Below are 21075 nucleotides of genomic sequence, written 5' to 3' on the forward strand. Positions count from 1 at the left end.
GACCTAAGTAACACAACTTTCACCCAAGTGGAGAAAAGAGACTCATTCCCAACGTCAGGAAAAAAAGTTGTGTAAAATGCTAATATGCTAGCATGGTTCATATTTTCGACAAGTGTTAGTTACATGTTAGCCTAGTTCACGGGTCACCATCATGGTGCCAATCGGCCGGTTCTAAAACTAGCTCACCAGTGATGGGATATTGTGATTTTCTAGGAATATTGTCGAAGTGACCATCTTAAAATGTAAATGCTGACCAAGATATTTTAGGTGTTGCGTATTGACTTTTGTTTCCTAATTATGAAAAAAAAAATCATTAACATGATTGTGTTTTCACATAAATATTATTATTATTAACAATATTTAAGGAAATTCAAGCATTTTTTTTCTCTTTCGGAAGGGTGTACCAAACTGATAACCGTTCAGATTAATCAGTACCCATAAGTAGCTCTTATTTTCAAAAAGGTTGGTGACCCTTGCTGTAGTTATTAGCTTAGCCATTCGCATCACATTATTACTAAGATTCTAAATGTCAATGCTAAGTACCTTGTGGCCAGTAATTGTTATTTACTAATTAGCAACCTTAGCTTATTTTAGCTTAGCTTAGCATGTGCGTCAGTTATTAAAAGTATACAGGTATTTTGGAATTCATTGTCATTACCTGAATTTCTTTCCTTTACTAATGGATTTTTTTTTAAAGTCTTTCAACAGAAGTTTGAAACCTGACTTAACATCAATTCACACTACGGTAGCTAAACAGTAATTATCATTTCAGAGTTAAAGCAAAGACTGACAAAAACCTTGAAATAACTCAATATGCGTGGAAAGCCGGGTTTACAGGAAAGTGTTTCATACATTGAAAGCCGACCTGAATTGACTTAATTCATATTAATCCACCAGTGACATCAAAACGTCAGCTTTCTTTTTAGTTATGAGCTTTTTTAGGCATACATGATGGTCAGGCTGTGGGTGCTGACATAAATTAAATAAAAATGGTAAAAATTCTAGATGCTCAATTACTCCTCCCACAATACTCTCTTACATTTACATCCGGCCATTATTTAAGTACAGCAAATGTGAGATACTTTCACTCAAGTAATATTCTGCAAGGTGACTTCAAGGTGACAGCCCTTCACATCTTTCAACACCTGACCGAGAGTGCAGCAAACGTCCAACGACAAGAAGTTTGCCTGACCTGGATGGTCTTTATGAAACGTTATCACAAAGCGCACCACGTTGGTCAGCGGGTCACAATCGCAGCCTCTTGATATCCTCGCTTCGAAAGTCAATGCGCAGTGCTAGAACCTGACGCACCTCCGCCGGGGTCAAACGCCACGTCAGGGGCCCCGAGTTTGGCCCCCAGTAGTCCAAGATCTCTGTTACCTATGGGACACAGAAACAAACTAACTTAAAAAATAAAAAATAAAATTAAAAAATCATAATTTTGTCACAGGAGTGTGTGTACATGTGTAACATAAGGTCAATTACCCGCTCCAGGTTGAGGACGGTGGCCATTTGCGTGAGCCGAGCAAACTTATCCCTGATGGTCCAGGTGGTGACGGTGGTGAGATAGGCCACAAGAGACCGAAGCTCTTTATCAAACTGCAAGCCACCCAGCTGCACAAAAAAAAAAAAACACCAGCACTTAATCACCGTAGCAAAGATTTTCATTCACGCGCACTCCCCTAATGCTTCTAATATTACCAGCTCTTTGCAGCTCTTTTCTATTTATACCACCAATAAACACATTGTTGGAAATGGAGAGAGCGTATCACGCCAGAGGCTTTCTCCCTGTGAGAGACTTCATCAATTATTGCTGAAGGTTTTTTTTTTCATCCTTTGTACGTCACTGATGCTGTTGCACGAGGTGCTCGCCGCCACCTTGTGACCGAGCTCGGCTCCTCACCCTGCTGAATGAACACTTGAGGACCGTCTTCTCCATCTCGATGGATATCAAGCTGGTCATCAGGCTGGTCAGCGTGTCGTAGATAACAGGAGACAGGCTTGTCTGGTGAGCAGATGGAGAGGAAGTTCAAAATGCGAAAAAGGATGAGGTCGTGTAAAATAGATGTGCTCAATGAGCTGCATATTTGTTTGCAATGATTTGTGCTATTTTTTTGAAGGGATACTTGACTCATTGAGCCATTTTCAGCAGTAAAAAGTTTATATTTTGTCCAGAATGAATTTGATAACTTCATTTTTTTACTTTAAATACTAATTTTCCCACTTGTTGACTGAAGATGACATCACCTGTGCTGAGGAAGTGCGTAACGACTAGTGTTGTTCCGATACCGATACTGGTATCGGCGGAGGTGCCGATACTGCATTAAAACAGTGGTATCGGTATCGGTGACTACTCACAAGTAACATGCCGATACCATTAATTCCAACGCTAATATAGGATTTTGGATGCAGCATCTTGTGTCTTGCTCGTGCAAGACATTCACTAATATGAGAAATGTTCACTGCATGCCGATCTAAGATATCCTATTGGCCCTTGAATGCTCTGAACCAATGGCAGGACAGCTTTTTCATGTTGAGGAAAAAAAAAAAAACTCAAGTATTGGTATGGTATCGGTATCTGCTGATACTGCAAAGCTGGGTATCGGTATCGGGGGCCAAAAAACAGTATCGGAACAACACTAGTAACGACCAATCATGGCTCACCTGTTTCCTGGATTTGGTCAGCAAATTGAGCCATGATTGTTCATTACCTACTTCCTCAGCACAGGTGATGTCATCTTCAATCAACAGCAAGTGGGAAAATTAGTTTTTAAAAAGGTACTAATTGTACATGAAAGATAATGAAGTTACCAAACTCATTCTGGACAAAATGCGAACTTTTTGCTATTGTCACATGACCAAACCTAGAAAACAGGTCAGTTGTGATTGGTCCTTACCCGTTTCTGAGCACCTGTGATGTCATTTTCAGTTGACAGCAAATGGCAAAATGTGTTTGGTTTTTTTCATTAAAGGTATTAATTGTACATAGAAAAAATAATGACGTTAAGTCAAACATTAACTTTTTACTGCTGAAAATGGCTCAATGAGTCAAGTATCACTAAAGAGGAAGTCAACCTTAGACATTTCTTGACAATAATGTGTTATATATAACCTCAGACCTCAGTAGTCTAAACATGACATTATCATTAATATTACATATGTGGAATATGAGCTATGTAGCAGAATTTAGCCGTTTTTGTCCATCTCAGAGGGCGGCCATTTTGCCACTTGCTGTCTACTTACTATGACATCACAGTTGCTCAGGGCTCAGGCAACGACCAATCACAGATCACCTGTTTTCTGAAGCAGAGCTGTGATTGGTTGTTACCTGAGACCTGAGCAACCGTGATGTCATCTTCAGTCCACAGGAAGTGGCAAAATGGCTGCTTTCTGATACTGATAAAAACAGTTCCACTAACGCAATATGAACCCGAAGACCATATTTAGACTAGCGTGGCTGCATCATACATAAAATATGCAATACGGGTGGGGTGGGGGTGGGGGTTAGTCAAATTTTGGAATCTGGAATGTAATGTCCAACATGTCCTGAATTTTGTGAATATGTTGAAGTTGAAATAGTTTGACCTATTAGAGAAATACGGAAGGAGTAGAATGGGGAAAAAAATAACGAGGAAGCTTTGTCTTAACAAAAGGTGCTTCCACCTTGAACTCGACCATCAGCTGCTCCAAGTTGACGATGAGCTGCTGCACCCAGGGGTCGTTTGCCTCGTAGTCATTGAACTCCTCCTGTAAGTGACAGCGGAGGTTATGGAGGTTGATTCAAGGGAATTTGACATAAGATTGTATGACCTCCTCTATGTTGTGCGAGATGGACAGGAAGCCGCTGATCCAAGGTTTGACTTGAGGCTTTATAGCCGTCGTGTTCAGCTCAGTCAAGCCTCCCTAAGAAAGCAAAATCAAGCGTTGGAACACATACAGAGGTTTTAGAAGGTGCAATAATACAACTTTTTCATCAGAAATATTCCAGTCACGCTAAGATGCTCAATGCATGTTTTTGTGCCTCCAACCTGCAAAAGGTCCTTGAACTTTGTGGATGTGTTGACGAGGTCGGACAAGCAGCTCTCGATCTTGGCTCGGTCACCTGGACTGGCCCCCTGACTGAACAGCTTGGAGCAGTCGTTCTGCACACGGGATCCAAAAAGCAAGATTACGTGGAGGGATACCAAAACAACTTGAAACACATTATACGAGTGTTACCTCCAGGTTCCTTTTCAGAGTTGAGATGTTCTCACTGCACACCTCCGCGTTATTGAGAGTCACCTGACATTGACAAACGTCACAGTAAGTAAGCGCTAATCTTACTGAAATTCTTTAATATTGATTGTGTTCATGTATTATTACTTCCATGTCATTACTGCCCAGATGTTGATTTGTGTATCTGTGATTACAACATTATGTACTCAGGTTTTTAAGAGATGTTAAAAAGGGACGTTATCCTATGTTTGGGCCATCCAAAAGTTCTAATGACAAATAATGATTACTATGACAAGTGAACTGTATAACAACCTTAGGAAAATTACTACAAAAATATTGGCGGTAAATATATTTAGTTTTTGTAAGGGAACGCGAAATACAACTGGCTAGGTTTCATTAGTGTCGGGAAAAGCCAACAAATATTGCTTAATAGGAGATATCTTCTGTTGAAATGTCGCGATTTTCTAGAAATTCAAAATGGCGGCACAATCAACATTGGCGGGAAAATTCAATGACCTTTTCTAATATGAATAATAAACCCTAAACATCCCTTTGGTCCAAATAAATACCCAGAAACAACTAATGTTCAAATAATAGCTGTATACATTTAATTAAAATTTCAACATTTTTGAAAATTTCAAAATGGCACACAGAATAAAATAGCAGGAAAACAAAAAAAAAATATATATATATAAAAATAAAAAATAAATTCATTTATTTTCATCTATTGTATTTGATTAAAATAACAAATGTTCACCCTAGAAATTCCAAACTATTGCCAAGACAGGTTAATACATAATTTTTATAACAACTTCTAAGATCCACGATATAGATCTCACCAAAAAAGCGGCCTTGGCATTTTCAGCGCTGTCGATATTGAACTCCGTGTTGAACTTGCCCTGCTGTAAGCTGCTCTGCATCAGGCTGACCGCACTGCTGACGCCGCGCTGGATGTCCTGCAGTGTGGTGGCTGGGAAACCCTGCCTCAACTTGTTGTACAACACCTCCCTGGCAGGTCAGAGGAAGGGGGGCAAAAGCATGAGACCCTCCCAGCAAGTAAAATGACAAGCCACAGTTGATGAAAACTGTTTCAAAATGACTTACCTGAAGTCGGACTCGAGTAATGAGTTGGCGTGGTTGATCATTGCGCAAAGACAGTCGATGCTGGAACTGGACAGAGCTCGACTGATGCACTTCTTTACGATGTAGAAACAATCGTCCACCATGCTGGATGTCAGCTGACTTTTCTCATACGTGTCCATTGTAACAGCCTGGTGAGGGGAAAAAAAAAAAAAAAAAAAAGGAAAAAAAGTGTCCATTATAACAGCCTGGTAAGGAGGAAAAATAAAAGAAAGAAAAAAGAATAGTGTCCATTATAACAGCCTGGTAAGAAAAAAAATGAATAAATGGTACGCGATTTAAGTAATAAAATGCAATAAAATTTGTTTTCATAAAATTGTACATCTCTATGACAACACAATTACCCGTACTATAACATAAAGGAATCATTCGGCTCTTTAAAACGCACTTTGTTTAGCTCATTTCTCGAACGCTAATTAGCGCGCTACACACAGCACTTTTATCACTCAAAAGAATGGCTATTCATCCAAAAACGCTACAGGAATATATACAGATAAGCATATTAACATTACTCACAGGCAAATGCTCTTCCTACACTGGAGGGGGAAAAACAAAAAACAAAAAACAAAACAAAAAACCTTGTATTGGCAACTTTTTTCTTCAACTCTACTTGTATAATGTGGCTACAAGGGTGTATCTGAACGTGTGGAACCACACTGCCTCTAAGTGGCCAAATAGTGTACAACAGCACTCTCATTGTAGGCAAACACAAACAAGGGCAATACAGAATAAAATAAATAAATAAAATCGATTTTTTTGGGATATTTTAGATCGATTCTGAATCATAGTAAACGAGAATCTCCATTCTTATGTCAATTGATTTTTAAAAAAATGTTATTTTATTTTTAATAAAACAGAGTAGCGAACCTTGTTGACGGACTCCCTCATGTAGTACTCCTCCATTGGAATGTAGTAGCCGATCAGCTCCTGCATGTTCCTGCTCAGCACGCAATGTTTAAGCAGCTTCTCCACATTCTGGTGATGTTCTGACCGTCAAACACACACATCCATCCATCACTAAATTTGACATGACAAACATATGGACACATGCTCATGTATAACTTACCTGGTGTGACGCTCTGGTCGCCAACTTCAAAGTCGGCCATTATACGTCGCCGCAGAAAGCGCAAGTAAAGTTCTGCCCTGGCATTCATTAAAGTGACTTCTGCCAACACTGGGTCCAGCTCCCTGTTGGAGGCAGATTAAATAAGACCTACTAAGGTGTACTTAATATTATGGCTGTTGAGTGTAGACCAAAACATTACCTGGGCTCGATTCTCTCCCCAGGCATACTCTTCATCATGCTGCTCTGGACAATCTGAAACTACAGCAAGCATTCAGAAGGCGTTATAATAACAGCTCAATAATTATTATGCAAGTCGAAATGCCATTGAGATGCGTACTTTTCCGAGGTATCCTCTTTGCTGCATGAACTTGTCCACTATCTTCTGCGTCTGTTGGTCACATTCCTGCTGCAAGTGAGTGATGAGCGTGTAGAGGTGACCTGGCCCGTAATACGTCTCTACGATAGGTTGATGGGTCTCAACAACACGAGCAATGCCTGCAAATGAACAGGGTTGTTCCTCGGATATTTTTGCCAAGTCACACTTAAAAAAAAAAAAGACAGGTATACTTATAAAATTACATTGTACATTTATATGGATTTTCTGTGACTGCTTGTAGGTCTGTGCATTGCTCAAGATCGCAGCCTGCGATGTGACCTCAGCACGCCCTCCTCCTCCCATTGTGAACGTGTCATCATCTCGCAAATTTGAGAGTTTTAACGGCACAAATATCCAAGTTTTTTATCTTTCTCGTAAGTCTGCCGCTTTGTAATGTCGCAAATATTAGCGTTTTTTTTTTCTTCTTATAAATTTGTGACTTTTTTTTCCCTTGGAATATTACTGCCCTCTATAAAAAAATATATATAATTTTTTTTCTGCCAAATTTGCCAATTTATAATACTGCAAATAGCGTTTTTTTTTCTCTCACATATTTTTGAGTTTTTTTTCTCTGAATATTACCACCCTCTTTAAAAAAAAAAAAATTAAAACAAATTTCTTGCAAATTTGCCACTTTATAATGTCGCAAATATTAGCGTTTTTTTTTTCTCGTAAATTTGTGAGTTTTTTCTCTGAAAACTATCATCCTCTCTAAAAATATATATACATTTATGAGGGCTGCTCGATTATTAACAAAATATTAATCCCGATTATTTTTGGTAATAATCATGATTATTCAAACAATCCTATTTCTTGGGTACAAAACATATTTAATCATGTAAAAAATACTAAATTAATACTATTATTGTTTTAAGTTTCAAATAAAATTCTTTGAAACCCTAATTATGAAAGGTCCTTTTGGACGAAACTAAATTTATAATATTAATTTTTAAAATAAGAAACAAAGGTACAAATATATAAATTCAAGGATGGTTTCCTTGTATAAACAAACATTGTGCATTCCAGTTTACTTACTGTACACTTATAAATTACCATAGAACTGTTGTGACATTTAAATAATTTCAATTAATCTTTTTTTTTTTTTTTTTTTTTTTTTTAACGATTATGGCAATTTTGTAATCGTGGGGTGTAATAATTGAAATTGTAAATGAATTTCGATTAAATGCACAACCCTAATATTTACACAATTTTTTTCTGCCAAAATTGTCAATTTATAATATTGCAATTATTAGCCTTTTTTTCCCTCCTAAATTTTTGAGTTTTTTTTCTCAGATTATTACCGCCCTCTCTAAAGAAATATTTATACGATCTTTTTTGCCACTTTATAATATTGCAAATATTCAATTTTTTTTCTCATAAATTTGCGAGTTTTTTTTTTTTCACGGAATAAGATTGTTTGTCCTCGCAAATTTGCCACTTTATAATGTTGCAAATAGTTGATTTTTTTCCATATATTTGTGTTTTTTCTCTGAATTTTACCCCCTCTCTAAAAAGATACATATATTTATACATAGCCGCCATACTTTAGCAATTGTACAGCGTTATGACAATCCCTAACTGAAACATCACTCATGGTACTGAAGTGGTGAGCTGTAGCCTATTTAGCTGACTTTGGGCGTGAGGTGGGTTGGGTACACCCTGGACTGGTCGCCACTCAATCACAGGGCACATATAGACAATTTAAATGCAGATTAACACCTATGGACAAAGTTAGAAAATTGTCCAACCTGTCAACAAGCTTAGATTTTGCTGTTTACATAAACATCATCTCCTTAAAATCATTTATATAAGTCACAAAGGTACCTTGTCATGATATTAATTGTGTATACTCACCTTCAAGCAAAAGCGTCAGAGTGTCTGCAAATATGAGTGGAGCTCTTTTCTCGCCCAAATCTCCTCCTGTTGCTAAGAGCAGGTTCTCTTCCGCTTTGGATGCAAGCTGTGCGCGACAGCGTGTGTCAGTCATCCAATTCATACCCTCTGGCCACACATTTCAATTTCTCCGATTCCATACTGACCTGACTGCAGAGGTACTGTCCGAAGCGGGCGAGGCCCTGCTCGTGGAGGCCCAGCAGGGGGAAGATCTTGAAAAACCTCTCCACCTGTGCCAGGTCCACCGCTGCCACAGCTTCATCCAACTTGTCAGCTACAATGACCTTCAGTTTTTTCTCAGCCTCCTGCAGCAGGAGCAGACTGGCATCCACAGCGCTGCCTGTGTAAGAATTATGAGGGTTAGCGTTACAGAAAAACAAGAAATAAAAAATCTGTTCTGCCACAATTCTGTATTCCTTTTTGGAATGTGATTTAAGCAGAAAAAAAAAGGATTTTTATCCATCTCAGGGACGGCCATTTTGCCTCGTAATGTCATTTTCAGTCAAAACCAAGTGGCAAAATGGTCACCCCCTGAGTTGACTTGACGCTAGTATTTTACTAGAGTTAACAGAGTTTTTCGGCATACTTTCTTCTCCCTGCCTGCTCAGCTCAATGACTGACTGATCCAGAGAAAGGTATCTGTGGATGTGGGCAGCAGCCTGTTCATAATCTTCATTTTGCAGAGCTGTCTGAACGCCGTCCGTACAGAACTTCAGATCCAGGATGTCATCAGCACGCTGGATGACGTTATACAGCCGTGTCTATAAAATCATAAATCAATGTCATTAACATCTACTTTTAATCATTTAAAATTAGCCTGTTACTGATGTCTACAACACACACAAAATTGTGGTTATCTAAATAAATATAAATGTTAATTGAATGCTACAGATAATTTTGGCTATGGTAGTAGAAGTGCATACCTTAGCCAGGTCTAGCTGTCTGACTTTGCGGCTGACATTTTCTGCTAGGCTGCAGGTAAATGTGATCATGCCGGACAGCTGGTTGGCATCTCCTCCAATCAACTGTAGGTTGGGCCTGATTAAGCACAGAAACAACACATGCCATGTACATTTTCATGAAATTTTCTCATGTAAAAGAAGTCCAAGTGTCAATGTATTCTTTGGGCAGCTGAAAATTTTACCCCATCCTCTGGAGTGATAGCATCTTTGTGTGAATGGTTCCCTCCTGCCCCATCAGCCGGTCCAATTCAACCTCCACTGCTTTCTAAACCAAACCGAAGAAAAACAACCAAATCTGAGCAGCATCAAAAGGTAAATGTTACAATCAAGGTTAATTTGTTCTGTAACAATACATGTAATTCAAAACACTTCCTCGTTGAAATTAATCGATTTCAAGGCCCCAATAAACCACTAACAAATAATTTTTGTACCATAAAAAAGAAAACAGCACAGTATTGCTATGTATAAAACGTAAATTAATTAAATTATTGAATAGTTTCTTGAGTCCGTCTATATTGTTTTTCAATGTGTGTTAGCATTAAGCAAGTAGACTTAAGTTAGTTATGTCATTTGGTTGTTTAGAATTCAGTACACAGCGCTCAAATAGTTTGATCTATTTTTGTCCTCATTTTTGAAATATTGTTCACATTTGCCAAACTGCTGCTTCATGTTGTGGGGTTCACGTTAATCCACTACTGCACAAATGTAGGATGTTGAGTTGAAATGAGATGGACAAAATCCCACATGGTTCCATCGTTGTTAAGAGATATGTATACTGTACAGCTTGGATGGAAAATTACTTGATTGTGTACTTGACCAGACCTGTGATTAGCAAGTTGCTAGCACAGACTTGACACAAGACCTGAGACGCCACACAACGCTGCCTTTCCTCTGCATTGTCTCCAAAATATTACCATGAACGATCAAACAGTATTTGGTCTTATTTTTCGTGGTAAAATGAGTATGATAGCAAATCCGGAAGTTTACCTAACATAGCCGACTGTGAGTGTACACGTCAGGCGTTTTTGTCACTGTTTAAATGTCACTAATTGTCATGTTCTACGAACCTCTTCCAAGCAGAGTTGCTGATAAACTCTCTCCAGGTCGTCCAGTTCTGTGAGTGCCGAAATTGCGTCCATGCTTACAGCGGATAGATTTCCAGAATCGCATCTTTTCGTTGGGACGGAAACACTGTCAGCCATCTTCAACTACGTCCTCGGGATTATCCCCTGGTCGTCGTCTGTTAGGCGCGCATCTTACATTTGGCCGCTTTAGTTGCAGTACGTGCTTGAAATATGGTTAGACACAACCATTTGCTGTGCGAGGTATAAATTACAAACATAAAATTTGAACAATACCTTAATGTGACACTTTGGGGCAAAGTTTTTACCTGTAAGAATATATCAAGGGTAAAAACATGACATGAAATACGCATGCGCAGTGTGCAGGTGTACAGTATTATGTTTGTTGGTACACCCCACAGTGAACCATACTAGAACTTCATTTTAATTCCATAAAAGAAAAGAAACAGTTATACTGTACTTAAAAGCAACACAGTACAGTGGTCATGCTTAAAAAAAAAATAATATATATATATATATATATATATATATACAGCAGTCATGCTCCAAAACTTCAAAGTCCCTATGGCATAGGGACTTTGAAGTGTCGTTATGAATATTGCATAGGGCCTATGCAATATTCATAACGACAATCTACGCTTTTTCTCACTCTGAGAAGGCAGTGTGGATTAATGTCTCACTCAATAATGATGTGAATGTCAGTGAGAATGTTTGTGTATTTTCTGTGATGGACAGAATATGTAGAAAAAATTTAAATAAAAAAAAAATCTGTCGTTTGTATGTAGCGGTGTGTGTGTATATAACAGAGCTTAAAAGGGGAAAAAATCCAAGTATCCCAAATGATTTCAAAGCATGTTGGATTAAAAGCCAAGAGGACTGTTTAAATACCAATCGCATTTTAACCAGCATCTTTATTTGGTCGTTTTATGTTGTGAAGTTTGCTGTTCAGCTCCTGATTGGAGATCAGAAAGTACAGTAGAGTGAAAAGCATGAAAACACTGAAGAGTTGGATATAAGCATTCAAAGGTTCAGAGAATGTCATCTAAGATCAGGGATAAGGTCTTAAGATCATATATCAATTATCTATTATAGTGCATTTTAATTTCATCCTGAAATACAACCAGAAAGACAAAATAAAAAAATGTTTTTGTAAGTCAATGGTTTACATGGCGACTTTTTAGTCATTCCAACTGAAATTATTCCAAATGAAGATCTCTGCTCACCTGTTTACATTCCGAATGAAGTGTATACATGACGCTTGGTATGGGTTTAAAAAAAATAAATTATTGTTGGTGGTTAATCAAAGCCAGAGTTGCATGTTCTTGGCTGAGCAGCAGCAACTGTTTCTTTTCCTGCTCAAGCTCCTCCCACCTCTTCTTCTGCTCAGCCCTTTCTGCCTCCAGCTCTTCTCTTTGTCTCATCAAGTCTTTGGCTTCCTCCTGCTGTGCTCTCCTGAGTGACTCAATTTGCTCCTTCTCCATCGCGACCTCTCTGGCGTTGATGGCCCGCAGACTCTCGACAAGCGTCCTCTGATGTTCCAGAGCCTTGGCCTCCTCCCTCTGCGTCCTCCTCAATGCTTCGATCAATTCTCGCTCCCTTCTGAAAATGCGCCTCTCTGCTTTAGTTCCCTTTGAAAATTGGGCCACATCTGAAAGAAGATACATATCTTGGTAAAGCAGAAAAGAAAAAAGGAAGTGTAAAAATGATTTTTGGGACAGCCTATACATTAACCTTACCTGCAATTTCTTCCTCGTCCATTACCTCTACTGGACACGTGGACTCCTGATGAACACTGGAACTATGTGATAGTGTTTTGATTTTTGCTGGCTTGCCCGGTCGCTGATACGCATGTGGGTGGCTCTTTGACATGTGCCGATGCAGGTTGCTGGTCTTTCCTTCGGGGCACCTAATCCTCTTTTTGCAAATCAAACACTGAGCAACATTTGAACTGCCCGAAGTCTCAAAATGTTTCCAGATGGAACTACGGCGTTGGCATTTACTACTTGAACTGAGCACATTTTCGACCATGGCTTCTGCCTGTACTGCTCCCGCAGGTTCTCCTTGGTCTGCTCCTTGGATACGGTTTAACTCAGAATTGTGCACTTCATTCACAGTTTCACTTGATCGTGGGTTCACTTGCGGGTGGGTCTTTGCCATGTGTCGGTACAGGTTGTTGCTCTTGCCCTCAGAGCACATTATCTTCTTCTTGCAAATCAAACACTGAGCAGCATTCAAACTTCCCAAAGGCGCAAAATGTTTCCAGATTCTGTTGCGCCGGCTCGACAGACGTTCCTCCCCGACCACTTCTTGTACTACCTCTTCCGGCCTTTCTTTGACAGGCTTGTCTGCTTGTACAGCTACAAGGACGCCATTCATTGCAGAATCAATGTCATCTTCATTCACAGAGACGACGACACCATTTTCCTCCTCCAGTTCCACCACCACTTGAGAAGAAGAGTTAAGAAGATAGAGATGCGCTTAATATCACGGCTCACCTGTTGTCTGGATTTGGTCATGTGACATTCACAATGCAAGCTTGAGGGCACTATGACATTACTTTCAGTTGACAGCATGTGGAATGGCGAGATAAAATGTTAGTCACCTAACATGAATAAAAAGGGTGGATTAAGCTGCTAAATGAATGAACTCAATGGTCATAATACCGTGTTTGGATGAGTGGGGCACACAGAACATATATATTTCCACTATAAGTAGATTAATATTCTTATTCCACAAAGGCGATTTTATGCATAACTCAGAGAATGTTTTCCTTGATCTAATCTGCTATATCAGAATTAGACGACATTTTGCAGTTATGCAAAATCGGTGCTCAGCAAAATAAGGCATTACAGGTTATTTGGATTCAATGTTTAAAAGCGTTTTGTGACTTCTGTGGAGATTTCAATGGTGAGGAAATTCAGTGTATTGAAGCTATATTTAATGTAGATTAATTCGTAATTTAATAAACAATTTCCCACATCACGTCTGACACAGTGGTCAGTAACACAGGAGCCCCTCAGGGCACAGTGCTGGCTCCTGTTCTCTTCACCCTGTACACCTCGGACTTCTGCTACAACTCAGAGATGTGTCATGTTCAGAAGTACGCCGACGATACAGCCATCGTTGGGTGAATCCAGGACGACAGAGAGGAGGAGTATCGGAGACTGGCCAGAGACTTTGCTGCATGGTGCCACACCAACCACCTACAACTCAATACCTCTAAAACAAAGGAGCTGGTCATTGACTTTAGGAGATCCAGACCAGGACCGCAACCAGTCCTGCTAGAGGGAGCTGAGGTGGAGGTGATGGACAGTTACAAATACCTTGGGTTTGGCTGGATAATAAACTGGACTGGACAACACACCAGTCACCTGTACAGGAAGACACAAAGCAGGATGTACTTCCTGAGGAGACTGCGTTCTTTCAACATCTGGAGCAAACTTCTGAAGATGTTTTACCAGTCTGTGGTTGCCAGTGTCCTCTTTTACACCGTGCACTTCACTTCCACAAATATGGCACTTTACTGTATTTTAATTTATTTAATTCATTCTCCGGTGTAATAGCCGTATTTTTTGATTGAATGAATTTGTATTTTATTTTAATTATTATTAATTCAATATCTGGTGTAATAACCTTATTTATTGATTGATTGAATTTTTATTTTTTAGTTTATTTTTATTATTAATTCAATCTCTGGTGTAATAACATTATTAATTGATTGAATTATTTTTTCATTTTATTATCTGTTCTTATTGCTGCTGGACATGTAAATTTCCCAGAGGGAGCCATCACAAAGGGATCAATAAAGTCACGTCTAAGTCTTCAAATCCATTTGTTTAATGCCTTTCCTAATTTAAAATACCATCAGTCGGTAACCACAAGCGAATGTGAAATCATGAACTGAACGATTCAGCAACGAATCTTTCGAACGAGTCATTTCGTTGAACCGATTCTAAGGATTCAGTACCGTCAAAAGAAGTGGCGTTCAACTCATTTAGCGACCGGTACCTTGCGCTTCGCCAATTTCCATAGGCTGTTGTTCATGGTTGTAGACCATGGAGGTTTCCCGGCCTTCTCCTTTGGCAGCCATGACCGCCTCGGTTGGGTGATGTGTCCTTAGATGTCTCCACATTCCCGTGGTGCTACCTTGTTCGGGTTTAAATAGTGAGTTTCTACATAGGAGACACACAACCGAATCGGGGCCGACGTCATTAAAATAATCCCAAACGGAACTTCTTTTACGAGTCATGTTTCTCGTAAAACCTAAAATTTAGTCTGCTGTAACTGTTCGAACCGGTCGTTTAATGGAGACTCTTCTCGTGAAATGTGCAACGCAGCGAGTCAGCGACAGACTCCGTGGACTTCTTCTGTTAACTGTATGCTGACAGATAACATGAAAATGTCTCCGCTGCTCCCTAGTGGTCATGCAAATAACATACTAGTCCTGACAGATATGCTAAAAGAAAGTCCAAAACAAAACCAAAAAAAGTGCTGAAATGAGATGTTTGGAAAGTGTAGATGTGAATCTGCTGTTGCTAAGAGGGGTTGTCTGCTGGGTTGTTTTCCTAACCCACTTGCTGGGTAGGTGTGGATTTTGAGCAGATTGACCTACTTTTACCCAAGGTCGAGTATTCAGCAGACTGGGTTGAAGAATGGTTTTGGTGGGTTGAGCAACTGAAGCGAGTCGCGATTTCGGACAGTTAAGCAAATTTAACATAATATTCTTCAGAAACATTGGTGGAAACTGGATTGGCTCAGTGGTCAACACCGCTGTACTTGTGTCCAACAGTCATTTCTTTTCCAAGCTTCCAACATGCTAACTAGTGACAGTGGAGAGGAGCAGACAGAAGTGGAAATACTTAAATGAATACAACTGTATTTATTAAAGGTCTTTCAGATGAGCAGCTCCCCGAGTTAAACACAACACACACTGTGCCTATAGAGGCATGGTCTGTAATGAATTAAAAAACAAAACAAAAACAATACTAAAATAAACAAGTAATAAATATTACAACTTCAACAGAAATTCACAGACTGACAAAAGGGAACAGATTAAACAAATTATTTTCCACACCAAAACATAAATAAACAATCTTCCTTATACAAACGTTAAATTATGTTGCAGTGCACCAGCTAGTAGAGAAAGCGCAGTGTGTTAAATAATTTTACAGTATCAATGCAAAAAAGATAAGCTAAATCAGATGTCTGGAATGTCTTTTTTTAACTACTGAAAGGACCTTGAGCACCATGCAGCTGGGAAATATGACGTTCATCATGTAAACTGAATTTAAAGTACAGCAATGCACTGTTGGGGTAGTTTGGTCAAAAAGTATAAGCGTTTACAGAGCCTGAGTTGGTTGAAAAAAAGGGGTTATTGATAACATTAAGAATACTAAATTAATGCTATCAGTGAGTGATTCTTGTACGACAATTATGACATCATCCAAAGGTTAAATTCCAGGGTGTATTTGAGGCATCAATTAATATCTTTTTGCAACCAACAAAAACACTTTTAAAAGGACAACAAATGTAAACAACTGAGATTCACCCCATAAAGGTCATCTAAAACCAACCTAAAATTTCGCTCCTTGGTAGATTTGATGGGCTTCGTTTCGGCTGGTGCAAGATTAAGTTTTGAAGCAAGAAAATATATGAGCTACTTGGCTCCTTAAATTTAGAGTAAACAATGTGAAACAGATCCCTGCTTGCCAAATGGGTTGTACGACCAAATAGCTTCTTGTTATTTTTAACCACAATCTGATGGAATTAGGATGTTTTCAAGCATGTGGTTGCTGCCGGGAAAGTGTGATTTCCCGACCATTGCTGAAACATCCGCTGTTTTGTGAAGGAGACCGCAAATTGTTTACAGCCTCTTTTGTCTGGTGGGTTTAAGTCATATCGACTGAGAACATAAATCTACCTTGAAATATTTTTTCCTACATAGCTTATTCAACACCGCCCCTTGTGTTACAGATCTATTGACATTTTCTATTCTGTTCGGGATCATTGGTGAGCTGGAGCCAGCCAATTGCAGGGCACATATACACAAACATCTTCCCATTCATAACTACGAGAAGTTTAGAGTCTTGTATTTTGTAAAGTAGGATAACTACACACAGGAAAGCCTGAGTCGAGAACCTCTTAACCGTGAGGAAGATGCACTAGTCAAATGTTCCAACGTTCCACCCAAAACTGGCATATAAATTGAATACACATTCAAAATGTTCTGCCACTGGAACATCAGTAGAATTCTGCCATTGTCACAAACACAAATTTGTTAGTCAAATCACAGCAACACTTTCAAATAAGGTGCCCTTGGACTTGGATTCACAATATTTTTTCAAATAAACACACCAATGTCAACAACAAAGAAAAAAAAATAGCCCAAGTGTTTACAGGTATTATCTCGAAAATAAAATGTTTTTTTTCTTCAACAGAGAAACCAAATAAGTGAAGAACGCCCTCGTATTTTTCAAGCAAAACATTCTGGAAAAAAAACCCCAAAAACCTCCAAGTAGTCATGTATTGTAAAACTGCGGCGTAAGTGAAAACATTCAGGCCCAGTTCTATCAGACGTGTTTAGTAGTAGCACTCTTAAAATACATTACTCTCAACATGTTAGCAGTATTGGGGCTTTCACTGAATATTTTAGGATGAACCCAAAGTGCACTATAACCTTTACAGGGGATCGTGATGTCACCTTCTCTAAAATTTAATGTATGTCCAACATGCCAATGTTTCAGTACTGCCCTCGGGCTCGCATTGGGAATGTCACAGCTCACCTCTTCTGGATTTGCACACGTGACATGTAGACATTTCCGCTATATTGCTATATTGCGGCGGTGGGCCTTAGAGAACAGTGAGTTGTGATGAACTGAAATACTGGACAGTTGTACAAGTGCGTTCAAAAGTTTAGAGGTCAAATTAAAGGGATACTTGGCTCATGGAGCCATTTTCAGCAGTAAAAAGTTAATATTTTGTCTATAATTAATGTGATAACTTCATTATTTTTCATGTACAATTAATACCTTTAAAAAAAAATTTCCCACTTGCTGTCGACTGAAGATGACATCACCTGTGCTAACGACCAATCATGGCTCAGTTTGCTGACCAAATCCAGAAAACAGGTGATGTCATCTTCAGTTCACAGCAAGGTGGGAAAATTAGTTTTTTAAAGTTATTAAGTGTGCAAGAAAAAAAACAAGTTATTAAATTAATTCTGGACAAAATATAAACTTTTGATTGCTGAAAATGGCTCAATGAGTCAAATATCCCTTTAAATTCACTTGCTGTGAAGATTATAAGGCAATTTAGGTCCATTGTGAAATTCCACCCAAACTTTTTAGTGTGTCGTGTTTGATGATTAGTTCTTATTTCTCTGCAGAGCCTCACACAGGTTGTGGTTGGGATCGGGCTCTTTACTCATGATCTCAACACACTCCCACTCTCCGCTACAGCTGGACCGCTTCACGGCTTCCACGACCGTCTGTACGTACAGACCATCCTCGAAGGTGGGTGCCATGGCAACCGGCCCGCGCGCCCACAACCTGCGCTCCTGGTGCGCCTGGAAGGACTGTCTCAAGGCCTTGACCATGGCGCCCAACCCCAGCAGGTGGGGCAAAGGTACGTCTTTCGCGTCGGGTCCAGCCCGGCCGCCGTTGCCAAGCAACAGCTCCTCGCGTTTGCTTCTGTTGCGCTGACCGTACAGTTCCGTCCCCCTGGCCACCAATCTCCCCGTGGATCCGACCACCATCACCTCATGCAAAAAGCAACCCGGCATGTTGAAATTGAGCGTCACGGTGCAGCACACGCCGCCCGAGCACGGCCCCATCAACATTTGGAAGAAGCAAAAGTCGTCGCTGGTGACCCGGCGGATGCCTCGGATTTGGTCATTTTGCTGTACGAAGGTGCGCAGCAGGCCGTGAACGCGCTGCGCCCGCGCCCCGGTCAGGTAACTTAAAAGGTCGATGATGGCCGAGCCCACCGTGTGCAGGCCCCCGCCTCCCATCAGGTCCTCACAAGTCCAGCCATACGACTGGTCCAGGAGGCTGGGGCCGTACACGCGCACGTCACATACCTGCACATCCCCCACATAGCCTTCGACCAGCAGCTGCCTCATCGCCGCAAACGTGGGAATGAATCGCAGTGTGTTACCCATTATGCTGAGCAGCTGGGGGTAATACCTGGCTGCGTTCACCATCTGAAAAGAATCCACAGCCGTCGCAGCTTTCTCGCTGACGACGTTCTTACCTATGCCTGCAGAGAGACAAAGGGAAAGTGTATTATTTGGATAATAAACAACAAAAGCAAATAAATTACAATTCACAGGGAATGCAGTGTCAAAGTGGAGTTAGCAATCAAGTATGACTAAATTAGTAAAATGTTCAACTTCCTGCTACGTGAGTTGTGGTGTCATGATAAAGACACAGGCAAGGATTGGTAGCCATGGTGGGTGGGATACACTCAGCCAGGAAGTTGCCACTATAAGAGGAAGCTGAGGTCAACACTCAGGAATTCAATTAGAAAACTAGATAGCACTACTTCATATTGAGCATGCTGATCAAACTAGCCAACCCTGTTTTCCCATGACGTGACCGAATCACGACAACTCGACTGCTGTTCAAAAAAAGTCCTGTGTGTGCTTCTGACCTCTTACCCAGTGCTTTGACAGCAATCTGCCGCGTCATTGAGGGTGGAATATAGATGCAAACAAGGTCAACATCTTGGTGTAGCAGGACGTCATCAGATCGACTCGTGTGAAACGGGATACCGAGCTCCTTTGCCAGGCTGCGCGCTTCCTCTTCGCTCCTCCCCCAGAGCGCATGGACCTCGAAGCCCTCAGCTTTCAGCATAGGGACCAGCACCCGGGCTGTGCTTCCTGTCCCAAACACGCCGACTCCCGGCAGCATGACGGCGCCGCTTGCAGCAGCCTTACGTCGAAATCATGGTGATGCTCAGATACATCCTGACTGAAAATTCAACAATCTTTTCTGGTGTCTGGAAGAGAGACCGTCCCCCTAAAAATCACAACAACAACAAAAAAAGACAACTAATACAATTTTATTTTCCCCATAAATAACCAAATTTGATGGACAAGTGGTCATCACTTCTGCCCTATACTAGATTATACAAGTAGTTACCCTGAAATGATGCCCTGTAAACTGTGCAGATTGAATAAAGACCCCAAGTCATGATATGAGCAAATACAATAGTGTGTTTCATCTACAGTTTTTTTTTGTTTTTTGTAGTTCAGTTCAAACCTGTCAACTCTAAATGTAAAGCCATTTGGAACGTGGTAGGATCACCTGACAACAATGTTGTTCTTTGTGAGAGGCTTAACTGAAACCTCCCTAAGCCTTTCGCATAAACTGCTCTATTTTGGTTGTGTTATGAGGAGGAAAAACAGGTTTCATCTTATTAAACTTAGAATAAGTAATGTTAGGCTAGCTCTGTTTGTGTTGCTTTGCTACCAGCCATATACGCCACATAGTAATCAACAACGATCTCTATTTTTACACGAATAACTAAACGTGAACGTGGCAAAACATTTTAATGATTAATCATTAACCACTGATAAGACAGACATCATACACAGAAGACTCAGTGTGCATTGTGATAAGGTTTGCTAGCACGTTTTCCAGCTAACAAGCTAGCCGTGACAAAGACATGTGTCAAACAGCCGAGGAGAAAAGTTAAGACTGAACTGTTAAAATACGTAGTCCCTACATGTTAAATTATATGAAAAAATAAATAAATACATACATAAACACAGAGAACGTTTGCTACCTACTGTATTTAGGCAAGCGAGTTCCTCAACAACAGCAGCAAGTGCTCAGCCGGGCGCTGCCCAGTTGCTAATGGTAACTTCAGCATAGACGATGGAAGTGGGTGTTCAACCAGAGATGTTCAAAAAATAAGGAGATGCTCGAAAAGGCGAAACTGCGAACACGTCTACAATTAAATACAATTTGCACATTATTAATCCGTTTATTGAATTAATGGCAGAAAATTAATGTGTTCGATACAATTCTAGGTTTTGTTCACTAGTGTGTCAACCTTCAGTTCACCACTGCGGTCAAGCCAGCCGCCACTCGAAAAGACGAAGTCAAGCCAGACGCCCCAACGATTGTTAATACTGTGCATTACGGTAACATGCCGACGTGCCCCTGCACTGGCCACCTTCAAAATAAAAGCTGCTCAACACCTGGTTTAGGGTTTAAAATAAAGAATCATAAAAAAATAACGGTTTGTTATTCCAGAACCAGACCAGTTCTAAGGGACACTACACCACCCCAGGTATCCAGCCAAAGTACTTTCAACAAAATCTGATGTTGCATTTCA

General features: G+C 40.1%; 3 protein-coding genes across 7 annotated transcripts; all 3 read right to left on the reverse strand.

Annotated features, from left to right (window-relative positions):
• Positions 1 to 902: 902 nt before the first annotated feature.
• Positions 903 to 12076, reverse strand: cog4 (component of oligomeric golgi complex 4). The gene is made up of 20 exons (XM_077518588.1): positions 11958 to 12076; positions 10720 to 10968; positions 9835 to 9917; positions 9614 to 9728; positions 9277 to 9451; positions 8837 to 9030; positions 8652 to 8757; positions 6759 to 6916; positions 6621 to 6679; positions 6422 to 6543; positions 6223 to 6341; positions 5320 to 5486; positions 5055 to 5223; positions 4219 to 4281; positions 4029 to 4142; positions 3811 to 3903; positions 3664 to 3747; positions 1904 to 2005; positions 1486 to 1614; positions 903 to 1380 (listed from the first exon to the last, which is right to left on the reverse strand). Exons 2-20 carry the CDS (start codon positions 10852 to 10854, stop codon positions 1246 to 1248), a joined length of 2322 nt encoding a protein of 773 aa, XP_077374714.1. The 5' UTR covers positions 10855 to 10968; positions 11958 to 12076; the 3' UTR covers positions 903 to 1245.
• Positions 11626 to 15471, reverse strand: LOC144017241 (uncharacterized). The gene is made up of 3 exons (XM_077518589.1): positions 14743 to 15471; positions 12471 to 13178; positions 11626 to 12382 (listed from the first exon to the last, which is right to left on the reverse strand). The coding sequence occupies exons 1-3, from the start codon at positions 14981 to 14983 to the stop codon at positions 12018 to 12020; spliced, it is 1314 nt and encodes a 437-aa protein (XP_077374715.1). The 5' UTR covers positions 14984 to 15471; the 3' UTR covers positions 11626 to 12017.
• Positions 15472 to 15593: 122 nt separating this feature from the next.
• On the reverse strand, positions 15594 to 20844 carry gfod2 (glucose-fructose oxidoreductase domain containing 2). Of its 5 annotated transcripts, XM_077518591.1 has the most exons (4): positions 20791 to 20844; positions 20525 to 20685; positions 19391 to 19751; positions 15594 to 18990 (listed from the first exon to the last, which is right to left on the reverse strand). In XM_077518591.1, exons 3-4 carry the CDS (start codon positions 19641 to 19643, stop codon positions 18098 to 18100), a joined length of 1146 nt encoding a protein of 381 aa, XP_077374717.1. In that variant the 5' UTR covers positions 19644 to 19751; positions 20525 to 20685; positions 20791 to 20844; the 3' UTR covers positions 15594 to 18097. The 5 variants fall into 5 exon arrangements, with proteins under 5 accessions (XP_077374717.1, XP_077374719.1, XP_077374716.1 ...); XM_077518593.1 differs by having other exon boundaries at positions 19391 to 19731; positions 20525 to 20829; XM_077518590.1 differs by having other exon boundaries at positions 20525 to 20829.
• Between the last annotated feature and the right edge of the window lie 231 nt (positions 20845 to 21075).

The sequence above is a fragment of the Festucalex cinctus genome, chromosome 4 (genome assembly GCF_051991245.1).
Source record: "Festucalex cinctus isolate MCC-2025b chromosome 4, RoL_Fcin_1.0, whole genome shotgun sequence".
Classification (NCBI taxonomy): domain Eukaryota; kingdom Metazoa; phylum Chordata; class Actinopteri; order Syngnathiformes; family Syngnathidae; genus Festucalex; species Festucalex cinctus.